The sequence below is a fragment of the Cutaneotrichosporon oleaginosum genome, assembly GCF_008065305.1.
Source record: "Cutaneotrichosporon oleaginosum strain ATCC 20508 chromosome Unknown ATCC20508_contig01, whole genome shotgun sequence".
NCBI classification, from domain to species: Eukaryota; Fungi; Basidiomycota; class Tremellomycetes; order Trichosporonales; family Trichosporonaceae; genus Cutaneotrichosporon; species Cutaneotrichosporon oleaginosum.
In genome coordinates, this window is record NW_027072170.1 from 1,110,724 (window position 1) to 1,128,834 (window position 18,111).

At 59.2% G+C, this 18,111-nt stretch overlaps 7 protein-coding genes across 7 annotated transcripts; 4 read left to right on the forward strand and 3 right to left on the reverse strand.

Moving 5' to 3' along the window:
- Positions 1-92: 92 nt before the first annotated feature.
- COLE_00458 (uncharacterized protein) lies at positions 93-1,271 on the forward strand (the record flags this gene model as incomplete). The annotated part of the gene is made up of 1 exon (XM_065626083.1): positions 93-1,271. One exon carries the CDS (start codon positions 93-95, stop codon positions 1,269-1,271), a length of 1,179 nt encoding a protein of 392 aa, XP_065482577.1.
- A 633-nt stretch (positions 1,272-1,904) lies between these two features.
- Positions 1,905-3,720, reverse strand: COLE_00459 (uncharacterized protein; the record flags this gene model as incomplete). Its single annotated transcript, XM_018423770.2, has 5 exons — positions 1,905-2,242; positions 2,395-2,592; positions 2,628-2,835; positions 2,916-3,377; positions 3,508-3,720. The coding sequence occupies 5 exons, from the start codon at positions 3,718-3,720 to the stop codon at positions 1,905-1,907; spliced, it is 1,419 nt and encodes a 472-aa protein (XP_018277175.1).
- Positions 3,721-4,044: 324 nt separating this feature from the next.
- COLE_00460 (uncharacterized protein) lies at positions 4,045-4,754 on the forward strand (the record flags this gene model as incomplete). Its single annotated transcript, XM_018420461.2, has 3 exons — positions 4,045-4,050; positions 4,132-4,212; positions 4,620-4,754. 3 exons carry the CDS (start codon positions 4,045-4,047, stop codon positions 4,752-4,754), a joined length of 222 nt encoding a protein of 73 aa, XP_018277174.2.
- A 177-nt stretch (positions 4,755-4,931) lies between these two features.
- Positions 4,932-6,527, reverse strand: COLE_00461 (uncharacterized protein; the record flags this gene model as incomplete). Its single annotated transcript, XM_018425510.1, has 3 exons — positions 4,932-5,125; positions 5,576-5,724; positions 5,794-6,527. 3 exons carry the CDS (start codon positions 6,525-6,527, stop codon positions 4,932-4,934), a joined length of 1,077 nt encoding a protein of 358 aa, XP_018277173.1.
- A 1,411-nt stretch (positions 6,528-7,938) lies between these two features.
- Positions 7,939-8,692, forward strand: COLE_00462 (uncharacterized protein; the record flags this gene model as incomplete). Its single annotated transcript, XM_018423769.2, has 3 exons — positions 7,939-8,082; positions 8,127-8,330; positions 8,375-8,692. The coding sequence occupies 3 exons, from the start codon at positions 7,939-7,941 to the stop codon at positions 8,690-8,692; spliced, it is 666 nt and encodes a 221-aa protein (XP_018277172.1).
- Positions 8,693-9,064: 372 nt separating this feature from the next.
- COLE_00463 (uncharacterized protein) lies at positions 9,065-11,234 on the reverse strand (the record flags this gene model as incomplete). Its single annotated transcript, XM_018423768.2, has 3 exons — positions 9,065-10,876; positions 10,915-11,087; positions 11,183-11,234. 3 exons carry the CDS (start codon positions 11,232-11,234, stop codon positions 9,065-9,067), a joined length of 2,037 nt encoding a protein of 678 aa, XP_018277171.1.
- Positions 11,235-12,444: 1,210 nt separating this feature from the next.
- Positions 12,445-17,750, forward strand: COLE_00464 (uncharacterized protein; the record flags this gene model as incomplete). Its single annotated transcript, XM_018419537.2, has 2 exons — positions 12,445-12,717; positions 12,771-17,750. The coding sequence occupies 2 exons, from the start codon at positions 12,445-12,447 to the stop codon at positions 17,748-17,750; spliced, it is 5,253 nt and encodes a 1,750-aa protein (XP_018277170.1).
- Positions 17,751-18,111: the final 361 nt, after the last annotated feature.

The following is an 18,111-nucleotide window of genomic DNA, read 5'->3' on the forward strand; positions in this document are numbered from 1 at the left end:
CTTGGAGTTGTTAGGAAGGGGGAGAAGATATCGATGAGATAGTTTGTGAAGATGAAGAGAGACCTAGAGAGATAACTAGAGTTATTGTTGGCATGCTGGTGTCAGCAAGCACGAACAGGGAGCGTCATGACTCCGCATCCCCGCAATTCATCCCCGCAGTATCGCAGTCATTCCGTGGTCGTGCCGGAGGACGCCGACTTCGGCCAACCCGGCCCCTGCCGCCCAGCCGCGCGTTCCGGATACCCAGCGACTGGACACTTAGCCGACGGTGGGCTACCACCGAACCTTGCCATTCTACTCCAACCTCAAAAGTAAGCCCAACCTCCGCGCCGGCTGATGCAGTGTCGCTCCCCTCGCTGCCAAAGAAGGCGGCTTACGTGCTCATCAACAATCCAGCGAAGCGGAATGCGCTTGCGCTCGGCGTCTTGCGCGACCTCAAGTCGCAACTCGAGGGCTATCTCACGGGCAGCAGTGGACGGCTGCTCACGCTGCCTGCCTTCGACCCCGCGATTTTGGATAAGATGGAAGCCGGGGACGAAGAGTACGCATGGCTGCTTGACGGCGGGGCATGGCGCAAAGAACGTGCCCACCTCCCAAACGTCCTTGTGCTCCGCTCCGAAGGGCCTGTCTTCTCCTCTGGCCACGACCTGAAGGAGCTCGCGGGCCTTTCGCACGACGAGGTAAAGGAGACGTTTGCGCTGTGCGCCGATGTCATGCGGCTCATCCGGCACTCTCCAGCCCCAGTAGTTTGCCCAATTCAAGGCTTGGCGACAGCCGCGGGGTTCCAGCTCGCCATGTCGTCCGACTACCCCATTACACTGGCCAGCACGCCGTTCAGGCTACCCGGAGCGACCATCGGCCTGCCATGCACGTCACCTTCCACGGCCATCTCGCGCCGCCTCGGCGCCGGGTTGGCGTACCGCATGCTCGCGACGGCGGACACGATCACAGCCGGCGAAGTTGGCAGTGGCGCCATCGACATCGTCCCCGTCTCTCAGTGGGAAGAGAGCACAGATGTCAACGGAAAGGCGTTTGAGAAGCGTGCCGCGGACGTCATCGCGCGTCTCGCAGACGAGACGGCTGGCCAGCCCCTCGCCCTCGGCAAGTGGGCCTATTGGACCCAGCTGGGGATCCGGGGGAGCGGTGGCGACGGGTACGAAGAGGCAGCGGCGTGGGCCGGGCGCGTCATGGCACTTCACGCGCGCGCGGAAGATGCCAAGGAGGGCATAGCCGCGTTCTTTGGTAAGCGCAAGCCTGAGTGGAAGACATAGCCATATGCATAGTAATCCCAGTTGTGTCGATTGCAATTATCAGTACCCAAGAAACTGTGGAGTATGCCACCAACGCATGCGATCGAAGCGATAGCGAATACTACCATCCTCCACTCAGTCCAACAACAAGTATCACACTAGTGGTGAAACGGTATCATTCATGCTTGCCATGCATGAGGCAGGGGTTCGACTCCCTTCTAGTGTACAAAGTAGCTTCGAAAGGAGCTGGGAACGCTTTTTCTGAGCGACAGGGTAGAGACAGGTGGTGCGAGCGAATGTCGGTCGTGCCCGCTTCACCTCAGCGGTATCAGCCCAAGTGATGTTTGCGTCTGCAGGAACAGCTCGTCGCTTCGTCGAATCGTGCAAACGATGCTCTTCCGTATCCTAGCCTCGCCCTCCAGCAATATGCAGCGCGGGGTGTAGCCAGTGCAAGCGTGGAATTGTACTGAATAGCAAAGTTCACCGCCATCATTGCTTTGTCGCATAGCCGCCACTTACTGGTATGGCCTAAGCCCAGCACGTACGCGTACAGATACTGCATGGCCAATAATCAACAACACGCCATGTATACTTCCTCTCTATGTGGGCTTGGGAGCCTATTACAGTGTCGCTGAGCGACAGATTCACACCCAGCTAAGGCTCGATCTCGGTGTTGTATATGAACAGCGCGAGAGCAGAAAGACCTGCGACGACATCGATGCCCGTCGGTCGAATCAAGAACGGCGGAAGCATGAAGCCGTAAGTGCCCGTGTCGCGCAACTCAGCGGAGTAGGACCAGCGCACCTGGCCCACCGCGTACGTGTAGTCGGCGGCATCACCGGCGAAGCGCAGAGTTGACTGGCAAGCCTGGCCAGTCTGGTAGCCCGGCCCGCCGATCATGCGGATAGCCTTAGCGACGCCGATGCCGGCCTCCATGAGGTTCTCAGCATCGGGAGGGAAGACGTTGCACGAGAACGAGTATGGGAACATGACTGGCGTCAGCGCTGACATTGTGATAGATTGAACATGACATGCGCGCGCAATCACCACTTGACAATGTAAGGGTCTCGGCGATCGATGCGAAGATCGCCAGCATCAAGAACGAGCGTCTTCGCGCCGCATCACGTTCCACATCACAACTTACACAACTGTCCATAACTGTGGAGGTCGATGAATGCACGGGGCATCTTCTTGCGCGGCGCTTCCGCAGTGCCATTGACGATGTAGTTGGCCATAGCAGCAGTCTCGGGCGCTTCGAACGCGCGCTGGCCAGAGTACGACTCGGAGCATGCGAGGCGAGAGGGTCTGAACTCATAACCCCAGTTCGTGTTCAGGTCGACACCTGCGATCAGCCATAGGTGACTACCCGCAACTCACCCTTGCACAGAAGGCCTCCGACGTCCTGCCGATTCTTGCGCCACATCCGGCTATGCTCGCGCGAGTACACAAGACCATCGGGGTTGAGCGTCGGCACGACGGTGATGGTGAACTCGCGGAGCACCTTTGCCGCGGCACCCTCAGGGTCATCTCTGAAGCTGACGAGCAATGCGTGGAGGAAGTAGATGGCTGACGCGGGCCCAACCCACTGCGCGTCAGTTTGCCTGGCAACACTATGCTCCCCAGCAATCGCCTTCCTGCGCCGCTCGCCGCCGAACCAAGACTCACCTCGCGCGCATGTTGACCGCTAATAATCACCACCTCCGGAGCGTCCGTCTTCCCATCGGCACGATGAGCGGTGTATGCGCGCAGCGGACGGCCCTCGGCCGACTTGCCAATCTCGAAGGTGTGAAGCGTCTCCGGGAACGCTTTGACGAGGGTGTCCAGGAACCGGTCTACGGCAGCGAGCGGCTGGAACGCATCGTGGAAGAGCGTGCCGAGAGTAGAAACGTTCCATCCGCCCTCCGGAAGATCAGTGGGAGGGTCGTCGAGGGGAGAGTGGGGCGCGTATGCGCCATGGAGATCCGGAAGTGGGTGTGCCAGAGACAGATTGACGAGCGCCTGCAGGTCTGGCACAATCTTGCGCGCATGTGTGTCCTTCGGAAGGAGAGAGGGGAGTACAGCAGCTGCGCGCGGGGAGAGGTGAATGTCGATCATGTCGGGAGTTGCTTTCCACACATCGCCGGTGGTCTGGTATCAGCGAGTGTGCGATCGTGCGGACACGGTGAGACGGGCAAGGCCGAGGAAGGTCGAGCCTGGGCGGCGTCGCGTTCGCTTCCCACGCCCAGCAGGAACATCGGAGAAGGGGAGGGATTCTCACCTCGAGCACATTGTAAAGCGCGCCGCGCGACGTGTCGGTGAGGTTGGACCAATTGATGCGCCAGACCTGGTGCCCGTCATACCTGTCGACACCGTCGGATTCCTCGATGTAAGCGGGGGCCGCGGTCGATGGGTCATAACCGGCGAAGGGCTCCTGATGGGGGAGAGCCACTGCGCCAAGGGCAAGCGCCAGAAAGGCTATTGGGGCCAGCATGGTGGCCGCGAGAGTTGGAAGAGATGAACGGAGCGATGGAGAGTTGCCACTGCAGGTGGTGCATGACGACGGCCGATGTGAGACCGAGGGTTGTCGGGAGTGGGCACCACGTGGCCAATTACGTGTAGCACCAAAGGACGGGAGCATATGTGATTATCCCGAGGATGGAGGAGACGGACGACGGACCAACGGGCTGAGGGGCATTCGTCCACACAAGTCCAACTACAACAAGATGGTGAGCGCAGCGGCGGGAAGTGCTGATAGCAGTCGGGTTTCGGTTACAACGGAGGTCGCTCACGGTGCCACGAGGTGTTCATCTCGTTCATGGAGGTGCGTTTCAGGCCGCATTCTCGGCCATATCGAATTGGGATCGTGACAGGCCGAGATGGAATGCCGAAGGACTGACGACAGTGCTACGCTGGCGCCGACGAGACCAAGCAGTGCATCGCGCAGAAGGAGGACTACCTGGAATGCCTGCACCGCACGAAGGAGGTGAGTGCTGGCAGCGAGCGGGCTGGGCGTGCCGAAGCGAAAGACGCAGATGGCGTCTCCAACGACCTGCGCGGTAGCATCGCGCTGCGCAAAGCGAGGAGCAGCGCGACACGGCGATGTCCATCGGGCAGCACTACACGAATTGGAGCGCGTTGGAAGTGTGTTGGAGAAGAAGGGTCACATCCCAAACGTAGGAGTGCTGGCCCCTCCACCTTGGAATGTTCGACCAGACACATCGTGACCCGGTCCAACTAAACCTGGCTGTATCTGGTGGGCGGAGAAGGGCCACCACAATATCCTTTGCACCAACGGTAATTGGCGTTGTCGTGTTCGCTACGCCATCTTTTCCTTCGGACCTAACTCAACGACTCCAGCGCCCAACCTGTCTCGACACTTGCTAACTCCAGGTCAACCGCGCAAAGGAGATCAAGGCGCACTTCGCCCAGTCGCAGGCTGCGCACGGCGCTGACGCCCGCAAGGCCGCCGAAAAGGCGGCGTCAGGAGTCATTGCCAACCTCGGACTTGTGCATGAGTCCTCGTAGAACGGATGCAGAACATAACGGCCTAGCTCGCGCGTTCGCATTGGAAGGCCGGGCGGGCACCACTTACGCTCCTGAGCACCCAGCGCATTCACTGACGACTCTTCAGCTTCCGTAGCTAAACAGGATACATGCACAGTATCATGGTGATGCGGAAACTCATCCTCATAGAACACAACTTTAGTAGCGATAGTCGAGCTTGGTGGACGAAGGCCCGCGCCCGTCCCACGAGCTGCGGCTCCTGGCCTCATAGTGCACACGACTCGGAGACGGACCACGACTGCTAGGCGAGCGAACATACGGGCGGCGGTCATAAGGCTTCTGCTTGTTGTACGGGCCATGCGACTTGTAAGAAGGTGCCTTGCCGTGCGACTCTGGTAGGGTGTAACGCGGCGCTCCATATTCTCCAGTTGTGAAAGGATGGGGAGCGCTGCTCCTGTTCTCATTGGCGCCAATGTAAGACTGGCTACGAGGTGGCGGCCCTTGACGAACGGGCTCGCGAGAATCACTGTAAGTACGGGACGGTGCTTGAGCGGGCGATTGCTCGCGCATGGGAGGGGCCCTCGACTCTGGGTATGTGTCCAGACGATGGTCCAGACGTAAGACGCGAGGCTCCAAGCGCTGTTCCGTGTGCGGCTCATGATGATAATTCTGACGGGTTTCCTCGACACGAACTGGGTGAGAAACTGACGATGTGGAGGTTGAAAGTGATGCTCGGATTGCGGATGTTGCAGTTTGGAGGACCCCGGACGAGATGGTCTTCTCCAACTCAGCAATTGCGGTGGCCAGGCCTTGCTGCTGCTGTTTCAGTAACTGGATCTGACCGATAGCCCAGGTCTCCATGGGGTTCGTGTCAGCTGGAGGCAAGTCGTCACGCGCCACGACAGTCGCAGGGGGCGCAGGCATCGTCGAAGGTGGCACTGCCTGCGCGGGACGTTCAAACTCGCGCTCGCGAACATGCTCGCGAGGATAGCTGGCAAAGTCAGCATAACAGTCAAACTTCTAAACGTGCGGTGGCGAAACAGGTCCCGACTCCGCGTACTGAGAACGCTCATAAAGGCGACGCTCCACGACAGGCGAGTGCGAAACACGGCGGTCGGCGCGCCCGCGTTCCGCGATCTCGGGGGGAGGATCGCCCCGCTCATAGCGCACAGATGGGCTCACTGGCCCACGATCCCGCGAGGACGAGAGGTGTACAGCCCGGCGCGGAGAAGGGTCACGACGCGGGGGAGGCGAAGGGGTACGGCGGCGCGGTGGCATGTAACGATTTCGCTCGTAACTTGCGAAGCGTTGGCGTGCTGCCTCGGCGTAGCTCTTGCTGGGGTCAAAGGGAGGCTCATTGAGCGCAGGACGTGCGACATGTGACGCCGGGCGAGACACATCATGCGCAGGGCGAGACTCAGCATAGCCAGCGTCGGGAGGGTGGCCACCGTGACCGTTGGAGTTTGATGAGAAGGTGTCAAGGCGCGCCGGCCCGGAGATTTCAGCGCCCTCCTGAGAGGGGTGAGTTGTACTGGAAGAGATAGTGACGTCTGCAAGGTCGGGAGGCTGCTCTCGGGCCGAAGGTGCAGCTGAAGAAGGGTGAGATCCATTGGCGTCCTGCCCAGCTGAACGCTGGGCCATCTTGATGCGCAGCTTCTCCCTAAGGAGCTGCTCACGAGCTTCGCGTGAATCAGCAATATCTTTGTCCTCTCCGTCCTGCGGTTGGCTGGCCTGAAGAGACTGTTCGTTGGGTACGGGAGGGGCACTGTTGGATGGCGGAGGCAGGGACGGCATGTTGAAAGGAGATGGAGCGGAGACCAAGGAGTCTGGCACGTGCTGGGCAGCGATCGGCGGAGTCGATCCAACTGCTGCCTTGCTGGAAGGGGGAACGGATACCGGCCGATTGAGAAACGACTCTGCGACGCGCACTCTGTCAAGTTGCTCAGAGGAGGGTTGCTGCTGCTCTGGTTGGGAGGGCATGCTGCGTCGAGATGCCTTCACTTGCGCCTTGAACCGTCTGAGTCTCTCCAACGAGCTGAGAGGCTCCTCCGATGACGAGGGGGCGGGGCCAGACGAGATCGACTGAATGGCAGCAGGTGAGGCCGTAGTAGGCGGTAAGGTGGTCGAGTTGGAGAGAGCAGCTGGAGGCTTGTCGTCGATGATTTTGTCGTCAGCGCCCTGTCTCAAGGAAGGAGAGGCGTGAGTATCGACTGGCTCCATCTTGATGCCTGTATTTCTTTCCGTTACACCTCCTGCGCGGGTGGAGTAGAGAGGAGGTTGCTGGGAATAAGCTGAGCGCTCTTGCTGGAATGAAGAGGTTGCGGCGCGACTGTTGTCTTGATAACCTAGTGTTTGAGTGGAACGAGGAGGGTGGAGGGAGGCATTGCCGGGACCCCGAGTTGAAGTAGTGTAACGGTCGCCATCATCGGGACCAAAACGATCAACGCTCGCATCACCGCGATGGAATCGGATGCTCGCCCCGATCGATGGAGAGCTCGGCTCCGATCCAATGTGTGACTGAGAGTACGAGGTATACGAGGGCTCCTGTCCATGCTGCCCACTGTTGCGCGGCTTCAACCGCCACTTCTGCTTCGCTTTGTAATCTGGATCGTAGTTGCTTCCCTGGTACCGGCCAGTGGGGTCATAGGACATGGCTTATCTGGCTGACGCACCAAGATGGCTTCTTGCTGTGGGAGGTAGGGTGGTAACGTGAGAAAGAGAATAGCGTGTGTCTGCGCGTCTGCGTCTCGAGTCTGAGCAAGCGTCTCAGCCGGTGCTGCAGGTTTTATAAAGATGAGCCGAGCCGGTTAACTCGTCCTGGGAAAGGGGCACAAACCGGTACACCGGGGACGATGAACTGCCGATCTGGGAACACGATCTGGGGGTAAGATGCGTCTGGGAAGATTTTGATCGAGATTTGGAGTGCGGAGTTGCGCTGGAGTTATCAGGAGAAAATCAAGGTAGCTGCTCAGATGACGAGGTGGATGCGGACGGCGATGGGTGGTGACGAGCACCGAGATCGAGTAGTTAGTGATGACGAACGGGTTTCGCAGTGGACAGACACAACATTCCTTACTCTCACAGATCAAAACGCGGACTCTGCGGACTGTGATCGATCTCCGCCCATCACGTCTTGACCTCCAGACTACTCTCCTCGCTTCTCGGTCGCTGTTTTGAATGTTGACACCTACCTTCACTCATCATCATGCCAGTTGAGCCCGCCTCCCCCTCTCCAGAGCCCTTTGAGCGCTCTCCATCCCCCGACTTCGGCTCCCGTGGCGGCGCATCCGGAGACGGCCCCAAGGTCCGCGGCCGCCGCTTTACCGAACATGACATTCAGAAGCGCCGAGTTCGTCCCCCTTGCCTCGCCCTCCGCCCCTTTGCTGACCGCAGCTCGAGAAGCTCCTAGCCAACCCCGACAAGGAAGTGGTGCTGCCCGAGGGCATGGGACTCAAGATGGGGCGCACACCCAAAGACACGCTGAAGAATATATCGGGTTCGTCAGCGGCGGCGGGTTCTGGCGAATTCCACATCTACAAGCACAGCCGTCGGCGCGAGTACGAGCGCGTCAAGGCGATGGAGCGCCAGACGCGAGATGTGAGTAGCAGTGATGTGGAAAGAGGAAGAGAGGCTTATGCCAGCTCGAGGAACAAGCGGCGTTCATGGCGCGGCAGGCGGAACGCGACCGCATTGCCGCGGAAAAGACGGCCAAGAACCGCGCTAGACGCCAGAAGCGTAAACATCGTGGCGGAGAGCCTGCGAGTAAGGGGCACGAGCCAGATGGCAAGAGGAGCAAGTTTGCCAACGGCGGCGAGACGCAGGAGCAGCGCGAGGAGCGCGAGGAGCACGGGGAGGTGAACACTGTCGCAGAAGTGCAGGCAGCACAGGCAGCGGCAGCAGCTGGCGATTCGGCGGAGCGGCGTGCTGAAGTCTCGATCACGGTGGTCGACGACGAGTAGTTGTATCATGTAAGCATAGTGTATGATCTTGGCGGGGGTGGCCTCAGCGCGAGCATTGTGTTCACAACTGTTGCATCATTATAGGAACGCTGAGCGAGATTGAGCCCGCCTGACCTCGAGTAATCGTGGTTTGAAGTATTTCGCAGAATGCAGCAGACCACACCTTCGCAGCTAGGCAGCTAGCTGGGCAGGCAGTCATGACAGCGGATCGATGTTGCTGATCTGAAGAGTAGAGAGTGGTCATGACTCGACCATAGATGTGGACTATACTGTGCGCTTGCTCCACTGCGCTCTGTTTTGGCTTCCTGTCTCCATCTTCGCATGTCCGCTAATCTACAACCCTACACATGCGCGCATGACCAAACCCTCAAATTACAGCTCAATCAGCAACGCCTCCTCGACCGGCTGCTGCTGCTTGGCGGCCGGTGCCTCCTGCGGGGCCGACGGGAAAGGGGCAACGCCAGGAGCCGAAGGGAACATTGACGATGTGTACCATCCCTGTGCGACCAGCTGCGGCTGTTGAGCCTGCTGCTGCTGCGGAGCCTGCTGGGGTGCGGCCTGCTGCTGTGGAACTTGCTGAGGGGGAGCGGAGGGTGCACTCTCCCAAGGGTTCGCAAGCGCAGCCGCCGGCGCCTCGACAGGGCTCTTCGTAGACGAGTAAGACGCGGTGCGGGCCGGCGCAGACGGCGCGGAAGGTGTCGCGGCATAGCTCGCCTGGCGTGAAGGCGAGGAGGGTAGGGGCACGGCGGAGGTAGTGGACCGGGGGGACATGGAGGGGTGCGAGGTCATATCGATGGGTGGTGGGGCTGAGGCGGCAGCGTATGGAGACGCGGCGGCAGGGGCGGACGGCATGAGGTTCGGGGCAGTGGGGAGTGGGGCGGAAGGCGCGGCGGTAGGAAGCTGAGGATCAGGGGTGTTGTACTGAGCATACGAGGTTTGGCGCGATGGCGCCTGCGCATACTGCTGTGGCTGGTACGCATAGGGGGCGGCGGCTTGCGGCATCGTTGGATACATCGATGGAGCGTATTGGGCTTGCTGGGCTGGTACCTGCTGAGGTGGCGCCTGCACTGGCGGTGCGTGCTGCATATACCCGTTTGTGTACGACTGCTGGGTTGGCGGAACATAGTAGCCATGCTGCTGTCGCTGGTACGCGAGTTGGTCGGGGTACGCGTAACGTGCGCGTTGCGCGTAAGCTTGCTGTCCGTCAAGGATGCGCCCGTACAACGCGACTGCCTCGCCTAGCTTGCCCTGCATTTCCTGCAGCATCTGAGCCTTCGTGCTCTTCTCCTCCGCATTGCGCTGAAGCTTGCCGCCAATCGCGAGCGCCTGATCATGCAACAGCTGTGCGTGCGGGAAGCGCCGCAGATCACGCTCGCCATACGCCGCCATCTGGTCAAGGGTGTTGCTGAAGGTCAAGATTGTCTCGGTTTCGCGGGGGTTGAGATCGAAGGTCGGCAACGGCTTGAGCTCCTCCTCCATAGGGGCAGAGGGACGCGCCTCCATCTCGCGAAGGCTGGCCTCAATTGCCATCCGTAGCTGCTCGTCTTCGTCATCCAGCGCGCCCGTCTTGAGTGCCAAAGGTGGTGCTGAGCCCATCATGGCGCCTGGCTGTGCCTGTGCAAGACTGAGCTCAATGGCCCGCTGTAGATCTGCATCGTAGTCCTGTCGTGTCCGTGGGGTGCGCCCTGGCACTGCGGGGGCAGGCTTGTTTTTACCAGCCTTGACCCAGCAGCTCTCGCATACGCGCACTTCCTCCTTGATGCCAAAGTGAGGAAGCGCCATTGTGCGACTCGAACATGCCTGGTCGAACACCAGTCCACAGTTTCGGCAGTGGTGCTTGCGGTTGGTGAAGGTGAAGGCGGTGCGACAGCGCATGCACACCTCAGAGTCGACCCACGCAGGTGCCGTCGACGTCTCGATAAGAGACGAGTTCGTCCGTTCCGGAGGAGGGGGAAACTTGGTGCCACTATTCTTCATGTCGTGGTAGGCATCTACGAAGAAGGCAAGCTCGCGTTTCTTCTCGAAGGCCAGCGCCCAGCTCTGGAACATGCGCAATGCCATCTGTCGCACCTCGGCGTTCGTAGATGGGCCCTTGATCACGCCCGTCATCTCGTCGATGAATTCTTTGCTCGCAATCTCGGCGAGAAAGTGGTCGCCGCCATTCTTGATGCACGTATCCACTAGCTGCTATCAGGATTGGTCCTCAGACTGCGATGACTCACACTGAGTGCGTACATCTGCACGCGACCGTTAGGGCTAGCAACTCGACGCTTCAAGCTTTGCATGGCCTGCTTAGGCTGCACAGCCTTGGACCTGATCATGTCCGTGATCTCGAGGTTGAGTGCAATGTCCTCGCCTTGCGGAAACGCAAGCTTGAGCGGCGAGCATGCTTTCTCTGTCCGTCAATAAAAGCTCCTGCGGCGCCGGGCGAGGGAGAGGCTTCTTGTGGCCCGGGCTCTCGTATGCAGTGCGTTACACCTCGCCACTCACCGACCAGCTCCTCATACTGTGTGTTGGTGGTGGATCCCCAGAGCCACGACATGGTGATCTCAACAAAGCTGCTGTGGTATTGGTGGGGGGCGAGCGACGGGCGCCGCCTGGCTCAGGAGGCTTGTGGTGAAGATGCCGGCGAGGGGTGTGAGCGGGAGGGGGAGGTGATGGCGTGAGTGGCTGCTGATGCGTGCCAGTGGGATGTCGTGTGTGTGTCGTTAACGAGCCTTGACCGAGAGCGAGAGGCCGAGAGAGAGAGAGAATGAGAATGAGAAGAGAGACGAACGATTACACAAGCACTGCTGCTGGTTACCAGTTGCCACCGTAGCAGCCGTAGCTCTGTTGGCGACATGGGATGCAACGTCACTGCACCCGGCTCACCCCCCCGAGTGCCACCCAGCGGCGTTATCGCCTTGTCCCTGGCGCTGGGTGGCGGCTGGGTGGAGTGCGTACGGTGGAGGTTCAGTTTGCGGCCCTAAGTGAGGGGGTGAGTGAAGGGAGGCATTGAGGGGCGCACGTCCAATCCATCAGCCGCCGCTCGCTGTCGCCGCTTGTTGTGTCATTCAACTCATCTCCCTCTTATCCTACAAACACTTTTACTTTCTTCCCGACAAGCCAGTGCTCTCCATCCAGTAGAGTACGTGCGCACAGGGCACGAAAGATCACTCGCCAACCGACTTTGCGCCTTTCAGCAACTTCGTCGCGCGAGTATCCCTCTCACAAGGGTGGTGGAGGCAAACATACCACCCCACTCTTTCGACCTTCCTCATCTTCATCCACCTCCCCTCCTCTCCTCTCCTCGGCCTCGCTCTTTGTGGATATCGACTTTCTCCACACGAAAATACCCCCCGCGCGGCTTCTCGCACGCGAACTCGAGGCGAGCGCATTTTGCGACAGATTGCGCACCAAAGCCTACGCGTTGCTTCGCGGATATCGAAGCTTTTTGCCACCTACGCTTGTGTTCGACACGCTCTTCACTTTATCCCTCACCGCTTTCCCTGTCATCGTACCCGCTGGGAACAGTAGACCGCGGGCGCGCTTGCTTCACTCTTCAGCTTAAAGGCTTGATCTACTCATCAGCTCCTCTTCCAAAATGACGGTCACGTTTGCATATTCGTCTGCTCCAGTGAAGCAGATCAAGGAGATTCAGTTCGGTGTGATGAGCCCGGAAGAGATTGTAAGTTTCTCTCTTTGTAATGTTCGTCTTCTGACACGGTAGAAAGCGTACTCGGTTGCCAAGATCGAGCATCCGGAGGTCATGGATGAGAACGGAAGGCAAAAGGTTGGCGGTCTCATGGACCCCAAGATGGGAAGTAAGTGGCAAGCTACCGACGCATTGCTCGGGAGCTTACCATGCACTAGCTATCGACCGTAACTTCAAGTGCCAGACATGTCTTGAAGGCATGGCCGAGTGCCCAGGTCACTTTGGCCATATCGAGCTTGCGCGTCCAGTGTTTCATGCCGGCTTCATTGTCAAGGTCAAGAAGATACTGGAGTGCGTGTGCTACAGCTGCGGCAAACTCAAAGTCGACCTCGTGAGTGATAAAATGGCGAACAGGGCGATAAGGCGGTGACTAACGGATCACAGCGCGACCCACAGGTTTATACAGTGACGAAGCGCATCAAGCCCCAGCACCGCCTCAAAGCCATCTGGCAGATTGCTCGCCCGAAAGGAGTATGTGAGGCCGACGATCTGAGTGAGGAGAATGGCGATGCGACCAACGAGGACGTCTACATGGACGAGAACCGCGCCGCCAAGCCAAAGGGCCACGGTGGATGCGGCTTCGACCAACCGCAGTATCGCAAGGAAGGCCTGAAGCTTATCGGTGTATTCAAGCCTAATAAAGACAAAGACGAGGCTGGCGCAGAACCCGAACGCCGCAATATTTCAGCTGCTGAGTGCCTCAATATTCTAAAGAAGATTCCCGATGAGGATCTCAACATCATGGGGCTCAACGCAGAGTACGCGCGCCCCGACTGGATGATCCTCACGGTCCTCCCTGTACCTCCCGCGGCCGTGCGCCCCTCCATTTCCGTGGACGGAGGGGCTATGCGCAGCGAGGATGATCTGACATATAAACTCGGCGAGATTCTCAAGGCCAGCGCCAACGTACGCAAGCTCGAGTCGGAAGGTGTTCCACCGAGTGTCGTCAACGAGCACTTCGATCTCCTCCAGTTCCACGTTGCAACGTACATGGATAACGACATCGCAGGCATCCCGCAGGCACTGCAGAAGTCGGGCCGTCCTGTCAAGGCCATCCGCGCTCGACTCAAGGGCAAGGAGGGTCGTCTCCGCGGCAACCTCATGGGCAAGCGCGTCGACTTCTCCGCGCGTACAGTTATTACTGGTGACCCCAACATTCAGTTGGACGAGGTCGGTGTACCGCGCTCCATCGCTATGACCTTGACATATCCCGAACGCGTCACGCCATACAACATCGTGCAGCTTCAGGGTCTGATCAACAACGGTCCAGCGACGTACCCCGGCGCGCGCTACTATGTCAAGGACACCGGTGAACGTGTTGACTTGAAGTACCGCAAGTCTGGCGAGCCGATCAGTTTGCAGTTCGGCTGGATCGTTGAGCGTCATCTGAAGACGGGCGACTTCGTGCTCTTCAACCGTCAACCGTCGCTTCACAAGATGTCCATGATGTGCCACCGCGTGCGCGTAATGAACTATTCGACTTTCCGTCTCAACCTCTCGGTGACGTCGCCTTATAACGCCGACTTCGACGGTGACGAGATGAACTTGCATGTCCCTCAGTCAGAGGAGACGCGTGCCGAGTTGAGCCAAATTGCGTGGGTTCCGCGTCAAATCATCTCGCCGCAGGCCAACAAGCCGGTCATGGGCATCGTCCAGGACACGCTTTGTGGTATCCGCAAGTTCACTTTGCGCGACAATTTCTGCGATTGGGCGCTCGTCCAGAATATCCTCTTGTGGCTGCCCGGCTGGGATGGCACAATCCCCCCTCCGGCCATCATCAAGCCCAAGCCCATGTGGTCTGGCAAGCAGCTCGTCTCAATGTGCATTCCTAAGGGCGTCAATATTGAGAAGAAGAACAGCGAGAAGCCGAGCGAGATCGATGTCACCGACGAAAACGTTCTTGTCGACGACGGCGAGCTAATTTACGGGGCGATCATCAAGAACATGGCCGGCGCATCCGCGGACGGTTTAGTCCACGTCATCTTCCGCGAGCATGGTCATGTTGCGGCCCGCGACTTCTTTTCAGCGGTCCAGATGATGATCAATTACTGGCTCCTGCACAATGGTTTCTCCATCGGTATTGGTGACACAATTGCCGACCGCGCAACCATGGCTGGCATTAACGGCCGTCTCGTTGAGGCAAAGGACACTGTGCAAGGATTCATCGCTCGCGCTGAGGCCAACGACATGAAGCCCAAGCCCGGTATGACGATTCGTGAAACGCTGGAGGCGGAGGTTTCCAACGAGCTCAACAAGGCTCGTGACTGGGCCGGTAAATCGGCGCAGAGCAACATCAAGGAGGACAATAATGTGAAGCAGATGGTCGTGTCTGGATCCAAGGGTTCATTCATCAACATCTCGCAAATGTCCGCCTGTGTAGGACAACAAATTGTGGAAGGCAAGCGTATTCCATTCGGCTTCCGCCACCGCACATTGCCGCATTTTTCCAAGGACGATTACGGGCCAGAGTCGCGTGGCTTCGTCGAGAACTCGTACCTCCGTGGCCTGACGCCCCAAGAGTTCTTCTTCCACGCCATGGGTGGTCGTGAAGGTTTGATCGACACGGCCGTCAAGACCGCTGAGACCGGTTACATCCAGCGCCGCCTGGTCAAGGCCATGGAGGATCTGAAGGTTGGGTACGACGGCACTGTCCGCAACTCCTCCGGCGACATTATCCAATTCCTCTACGGAGAGGATGGCATGGACGGTTCCATGGTGGAGAATCAGTCCCTGGACATTGTTCGCCTTAGTGATGAGGCATTTGACCGGAAGTACAAGCTTGACGTGCTCAGTGGCGGCAAGCTGGGCTTCAAGCCCAAGACGCTGCAGGCGGGTATCGACTCGTCATCGATTGGGCTGCAAGACGTTCTGGATCAGGAGTACCACACAATCTTGGCCGACCGCCAGTTCCTGCGCACGGAGGTCATCACCAATGGCGACGCTAAGAAGCCTTTACCGGTCAAGATTGCGCGTATCATCCTGAACGCGCAGCAGCAGTTCAACATCGACCCTCGCGCCCCTAGTGACCTGGATCCCGTTTACATCAACGAACGGCGACAGGCACTTTTGGATAACCTCATCGTCGTCCGTGGCACAGACCCCATTTCGCTTGAGGCGCAGCGAAACTCGACCAGATTGCTGTTCGCCCTCTTGCGCTCATATCTGTCCACCAAGCGCGTGCTTGAGGAGTATCATCTCACTCGTGCGGCGTTCGACTGGGTCGTGGGAGAGGTCGAGGTCAACTTTAACAAGTCGCTCATCAATGCGGCCGAAATGGTTGGCACGCTTGCAGCTCAGTCGATTGGTGAGCCGGCTACGCAGATGACCCTCAACACCTTCCATTACGCTGGTGTGTCCAGTAAGAGTGCAACGGGTGGTGTCCCTCGTCTCAAGGAGGTCATCAACGTCGCCGTTAACATCCGCACACCCGGCCTCAACGTCTACCTTGACGAGGAGTACAGCCGCGACGAGAAGTCGGCGCACCAGATCTCCAGTCAGCTCGTGCACACACGTCTCCGCGACGTCACGGCATCGGTCGAGATCTTCTATGACCCAGATGTGGAGTCGACGGCGATTGAAGAGGACAAGGATTTCGTCGACGCTTGGTTCGCAATTCCTGACGAGGAGGTCAATCCCCAGAACCACTCGCCATGGCTCCTGCGTCTTGAGCTCGACCGTGCCAAGGTCAAGAACGGCAACTGGACGATGGAGGGGATCGTGTCGTCTATCATGGACACTGTTGGCAGCGATGTGTTTGTGCTACACTCGGACGACAACAACGAGAAGCTTGTCATCCGCATTCGTATTGTCAACAACAACAAAGAGGAGGACGATTTGTTGGGCGACGAGGATATGTTCCTCAAGCGTATCGAGGGCACGCTGCTTGACCAGGTCGAGCTGGGAGGCATCCCAGGCATTCGTCGTGTGTTCCTGTCCAAAGGCAAGAAGAACATCATCAACGAGAAGGGCGAGTTCGCGATCAAGGAGGAGTGGTTCATTGAGACGGAGGGCATCAACCTTCTACAGGTTATGGCCGTGCCGGGTGTCGACGCTAATCGTACGTACTCGAACCACGTCTACGAGGTTTGGGAGAAGCTCGGCATTGAGGCTGGTCGCAATGGCCTGTACGCCGAGATTCTGAACGTGCTCGACAAGGCTGGTTCGTACGTCAACTACCGCCACACAGCGCTTCTCTGCGACCTGATGTGCAACAAGGGTAATCTCATGTCTATCACTCGTCACGGTATCAATCGTACCGATGCGGGTGCGCTCTCGCGCTGCTCATTCGAGGAGACTGTTGAGATTCTGCTCGAGGCCGCCGCCGTGGGCGACGTCGACGACTGCCGCGGGGTAGCCGAGAATGTCCTGCTCGGCCAGATGGCGCCCATGGGCACTGGCGCGTTTGATGTGTCGCTCGACTTGGGCATGTTGAAGGACGTGATCGTCGATCACCGTCTGCCGGTCCAGAACATGATGCTTGCGAGCAACATGGGCGGCATGACCCCAGGAGGCAACATGACGCCTTACGACAACTTCTCTCCCATGTGGAACGGCGGTGGTGCGGTGGGCGCTGCGGCGTTCTCCCCCATCCAAAAGAGCAACAACGACGAAGGTGGTGGCTACGCAATGGGCTACGGCATGTCTCCCATGGCAGGCATGTCGCCGTACGCGCCGACGTCGCCCATGCCCGGGTGGTCGCCCACCTCGCCATTCGCCGTCACCAGCCCGTCGTACTCTCCGACCTCGCCGTTCGCGGGCGGCGCGACGTCTCCATGGGTGCCGCGCGGAGCTGGCGGCTACGGCGCTACGAGCCCGATGTACTCGCCCTCGTCGCCGCAGTACTCGCCGACGTCGCCATCATTCTCTCCTTCGTCGCCGACGTTCTCCCCTTCATCCCCAACGTTCTCACCTGCTTCTCCAGCGTACGGCGGGGGCGCGACTTCCTACTCCCCGGCTTCGCCGGCATACAGCCCCACCTCGCCGATGGGCAACGCGACATCCCCTCGCTACTCGCCCACGTCGCCAACGTACTCCCCGGCCTCGCCAGCCTTCTCTCCCACGTCGCCCGCATACTCGCCCACGAGCCCGCAGCCCTTCTCGGCGACATCGCCGAAGTACTCGCCGACTTCCCCACAGTTCTCCCCCACGTCCCCGACGTACAGCCCAGCCTCGCCGGCGTACAGCCCCACGTCGCCGCAGTACTCCCCAGCCTCGCCGGCATACTCACCGACGTCGCCGCAGTACTCCCCTACCTCTCCGGGAGGCGCAGCAGGTGGCCCGCCGGGTCGCCCGAACGGTCGCTCGGGCTGGGGCTCGAGCCGCGGAGGCTACGCGTCGAGCCCGAGCTGGAGCAAGCGCGAGTAAGCCACACGTATTGATGTGCCGCGGCAGGGCGCTGAGAGGACCCGTGCGGAATCCCTCAGCCGGCTTTCTACTGGCGTGTTGGTGAAAGGAGTGTGTTTCGACTGGTCATTGAGGATGGTGAGGCTGTGCGAGGATTGAGAGACCAACATCGATTTAGAAATGGACGCATCGCGTCCGCCATTTGCATGGGCTGCGGCCCCTAGTATCCTGTACGCTGTAACAATGCATCGGTGCAGCATAAGCGCCGGGCATGGGAGAGGGGGGTAACTCACGCTGAGACGGCCAAGTGGCGAAAGAAGGGGCAACGTCGAGGGGGTCGTGCAGGCGAGACTGCCCGCTCGACCTTTAAGCATCGGATTTC